At 37.7% G+C, this 4,334-nt stretch overlaps 1 protein-coding gene across 1 annotated transcript; it reads left to right on the forward strand.

The window, feature by feature from the left end:
* Window positions 1–603: 603 nt before the first annotated feature.
* On the forward strand, window positions 604–2,300 carry LOC137717648 (3-oxo-Delta(4,5)-steroid 5-beta-reductase-like). Its single transcript, XM_068457070.1, has 2 exons — window positions 604–891; window positions 984–2,300. Exons 1-2 carry the CDS (start codon window positions 853–855, stop codon window positions 2,115–2,117), a joined length of 1,173 nt encoding a protein of 390 aa, XP_068313171.1. The 5' UTR covers window positions 604–852; the 3' UTR covers window positions 2,118–2,300.
* Window positions 2,301–4,334: the final 2,034 nt, after the last annotated feature.

The following is a 4,334-nucleotide window of genomic DNA, read 5'->3' on the forward strand; positions in this document are numbered from 1 at the left end:
TGTTTCTCACATTCTCGTATAATAATTAGTGATATTAAATTCATCAATTATGAGAGTTGAATCTTATTACTTGTCAGTTCTGTGTAACATGTAGATAATAATATTTTAGATTATAGTGTTAATGTAGAAAAAGATTACAATTGTAAAATGATTGAAAAAGCTTTTAAAGTGATTGAAAGCTCTTTATATTGCATTTCTATGGCCATAAAATTTCTTCCGTGTTTGTCATGGCTTTTGTTGGAACACCAAAAATAGTCTCATTCTGTGCTTCATGGATAGAAGAGTTAATGTTCTTTGTCCAAAAAAAAAAAAAAAAAAAAAAAAGGTTAATGTTGCAACGATTTGTAATTTTGGAAATGCTGTTTGCTAATAATAAAAAATAAAAAATAAAACTTCAAGGACCAATTGTTACATATATTAGAACTCCAGGGCGCAAATTTGAATTTACCCTAAACCGAATTTGTTAGATTATTGGGCTTGGACTTGGAGCTGGGCCCTAAAAGAAAAGAAAATTTTAATTATGATAAAAATACGGATGATATATTACTTGTTTTTATTTAAGTGGTGAGATTTTTTTTTTAAATTATTAACTTTTATTTAACGACATGTGATGTAGTATTTATTGTGACGGTCACACTGAAAAATTTCTCCTAAAAAAATATAAAGCATCCACGTCACCGTTAATGACGTGGCACAATCAATCATCCCGCACAAAAAGACAATTCCACCCCGCTACTCCATGTGAGTAGTTGGCGCAGAAATGTTGAAAAGTCGAAGACGCGAAGGTGCAAATCCGATCAAAATTTTGTGAAATTAACTTGTAATTTCTCAGAGAGTTCCAAATCCGAGAACATGAGCTGGTGGTGGGCCGGAGCTGTTGGCGCTGCCAAGGCAATCACAATTCTTCCGCCATCGATCCTTTCCAATTTTTTTTTTTTTCCAATTTTTTTCCTAATTAACGTTTTTAATTCTGATTTTTGCAGAAAAAATTAGATGAAGACGAACACCTGCGCGGCCCCCAGAGCGTGGGTCTCGTGATCGGCGTCACCGGCATAGTCGGCAACAGCCTCGCCGAGATCCTCCCCCTCTCCGACACCCCCGGCGGCCCATGGAAGGTCTACGGCGTCGCGCGCCGTCCCCGCCCCATCTGGAACGCCGACCACCTCGTCGAGTACATCCAGTGTGACATCTCCGATCCCGACGACGCCAAAGCCAAGCTCTCTCCGTTAACCGATGTTACTCACATCTTCTACGTCACCTGGACCAACCGATCCACCGAGGCGGAGAACTGCGAGGTTAACGGTAAAATGCTGCGCAACGTTTTGGACTCCGTCATCCCGAACGCGCCGAAGCTCAGCCACATCTGCCTCCAGACCGGCGCCAAACACTACGTTGGACCGTTCGAGTCCTTCGGTAAGATCCAGCCGCACGATCCGCCGTTTACGGAGGACTTGCCCCGATTGGACGCCCCAAATTTCTACTACACCCAGGAAGACTTGTTGTTTGCTGAGGTGGAGAAGAAAGAGGATCTGACTTGGTCGGTGCACCGACCGGAGACGATTTTCGGGTTTTCCCCGTCCAGCTTGATGAACATCCTGGGCACGCTCTGCGTCTACGCCGCGATATGCAAGCACGAGGGGCTGCCGCTGAAGTTTCCGGGAAGCAGTGCGGCGTGGAATTGTTACTCGGTGGCTTCCGATGCTGATCTCATTGCCGAGCAGCAGATATGGGCGGCGGTGGACCCGTATGCGAAAAACGAAGCATTTAATATAAACAACGGGGATGTGTTCAAGTGGAAGCATTTCTGGAAGGTGCTGGCGGAGCAGTTCGGGATAGAGGAGTATGGGATTGAGGAGGGAGGCGGGAGGCTGAGCTTGGCGGAGCGGATGAAGGGGAAGGAGGGGGTGTGGGAGGAGATAGTGAGGGAGAACGAGCTGCAGGCGACGAGGTTGGAGGAGGTGGGGGTGTGGTGGTTTGTGGATGCTATGCTGGGTGGGGAGAGTATGATTTGTAGCATGAACAAGAGCAAGGAGCATGGGTTCGTCGGGTTTCGAAACTCGAGGAATTCGTTTGTTACTTGGATTGACAAGATGAAATCTTTCAAGATTGTGCCTTGATCGATCGATGATTGCATTGGTGGATTGGTGATGTTCGTTGTGGGTGTCTTGTCCTTGTTCTATATGTAGCACACAAACTATTGTTGTGATGTTTACCAAAAAAGCTATTGTTATGATTTTATAGTTTGAAATTTGATGAACTTTATTGTGTTTGTCTTGGATAAGGAAGAAAGTTGTCATTTTCTCTACTGTGGTATTATTTCATCCTAAAAACATTATAATCGCAATTGTTTCTTCGTAAAAATGTTATAATCGAAATTGTCCTTATTATTTAGGCCGGTGATATGGTGAAATTATGTCATGTTATTTGAAATTAAAACCTTTTGCTTTAATGACGTATATGAGTTTGTGGGAGATTGAAAGGCTTTTTTGGTAACACGGATGATTTGTGTAATTGAGCGTTATCAAATTGGAAACATTGTCCAATATCGCCAACTTTTTGGTCTGATACCGAAGGCCCATTGAGCTCATTCACTCAACAGGAGAGTTTGATAATACTTGTTTTGTTCGGAAGTGTTAATAAAATGAAAGAAAACGTTTTTAATGAAATTAATTTTTTATTTTAAAAGCATTTCAAGTACTTTTTTAGAATCTATTTGACTTTTACTAAATATTTGTTTCAAAATATTTTTACAAAAATATTTTTAATCATTTAAAAACATTTCTAAACGAGCTCTATATAATAATAATAATAATAATAATAATAATAATAATAATAATAAAACGTTTTAAACGCAAGCTATGAGCTTTCTCAATAAATATCTCAAATTCATACCCAAAAAAGAAAGAAATTATGTTAGTCGGTGTGTTTGCGTGCGAAACTTCTTGAATAGTATGTGACATGGCCCTATATGAGGTAATTAACCTTTTGGGCCTTATCCTAATGGGCTTTAAGCCCAACTAATCAAGCAAAATAGTACAGTTTCAATCTTTTTGCTAGGCCCACATTCTTTTGCGATCTCAGTTTCAGTGTCTAGGTTAAATAGTTCATGTGCTATATAGAAGCTCATCGGTTGATGGGATGTTGAAATTTTAGTGTGACATGCAAATAGATGCGTGATGCTACAGATCGAATTCCAATGGTGTTTACTGATCATGGGAGTCACTGTGGTGAATGCATCAGCAAACTGATTTTTCGTTCTCAATTGATAAATTGAAGGTAATTCGTCTTGAATTTTAGGGGCATGTCTTAAAAAGTGGTTAAAGATATTGGCACTATTTGTAATTTAAATGTTTTGTATAGATTAAATGAAAGCTACCCTGAATTGCAGAAGGGTTTTGAGTTCTACTGTTCTGGAAACAAGATTGTAATTTGCATTATGTGGTTGAAGTTGAGTTGATATGTAAATTCAGGGTTCATTTGGAAGTGCTTTTACAAATATCTGAAAATATTTTTAGAGAAATGTTTTTGGATTCTAGAAGCACTTCAAGTGCTTTTCCAGGATTCACTAGTTTTTTTTTACTAAGATTAGTTCCAAAAACATTTTCACCAAAAACAGTTTTAGTCGCTTTAAAAACACTTTCAAATGAGTCCTCAAACTGCATAATAAATTGCAAAAAAGATGTTTTTTTTTTCCTTAGATAGTGTGATAGTAGTAGTAATGTGAGATTGTTCTACTACAATATGTGTATCTATTGGTTAGTATTATATGTGAGAACTTTGAGTATATTGGTTATATGGTATACCATCATGTAGTGTTATTAAGTCATATTAACCAATGATATATGGTTGTGACATGTGGCATGATCATACGTGTCAAGGTGGTTATAAGAGGTTAAGGTAGTTAGAAGGATATAATTGTAATTGTGTGAGTTAGTTAGAGGGATATTCTTGTAAATGTGGGCTATGGATGTTTACCATATGAGAGGTGTTATTCCCACCCCAATGTTTTATCTTCCCATCCACATTTTTATAAATTTTTTAATTAAAAATTTGTCCATTTGTAAACTGACTAATAAGGACCTTAGTTACCCCTTTTTGCATTACTTTTTTAATTTTTAATTTTTTTTATTTATTTATAGTTTTTTTTTAATTTTATAAAAAAGAAAAAAAATGTTTGGGAGTGATAACTCTCACGCTATGTTTAGAAAATTTGTCTCCCTTAAGCCCTAACTCATCATTCTCATCTCCTTTCATTAAGAGAAAGCAAAATCATTTAGAGAAAGCAAAAAGAATGAACTTAGAAGATGACGTTTCTATGGAAGAAAATGATTATG

Source organism: Pyrus communis, chromosome 15 (assembly GCF_963583255.1).
Source record: "Pyrus communis chromosome 15, drPyrComm1.1, whole genome shotgun sequence".
Classification (NCBI taxonomy): Eukaryota; Viridiplantae; Streptophyta; class Magnoliopsida; order Rosales; family Rosaceae; genus Pyrus; species Pyrus communis.

Bases quoted from the DNA above. Each gene is read 5' to 3' on its own strand.
- LOC137717648 (XM_068457070.1), top strand. From the start codon at position 853: ATGAGCTGGTGGTGGGCCGGAGCTGTTGGCGCTGCCAAG. The intron at 892-983 runs GCAATCACAATT...TGATTTTTGCAG, and splicing joins GAGCTGTTGGCGCTGCCAAG to AAAAAATTAGATGAAGACGA.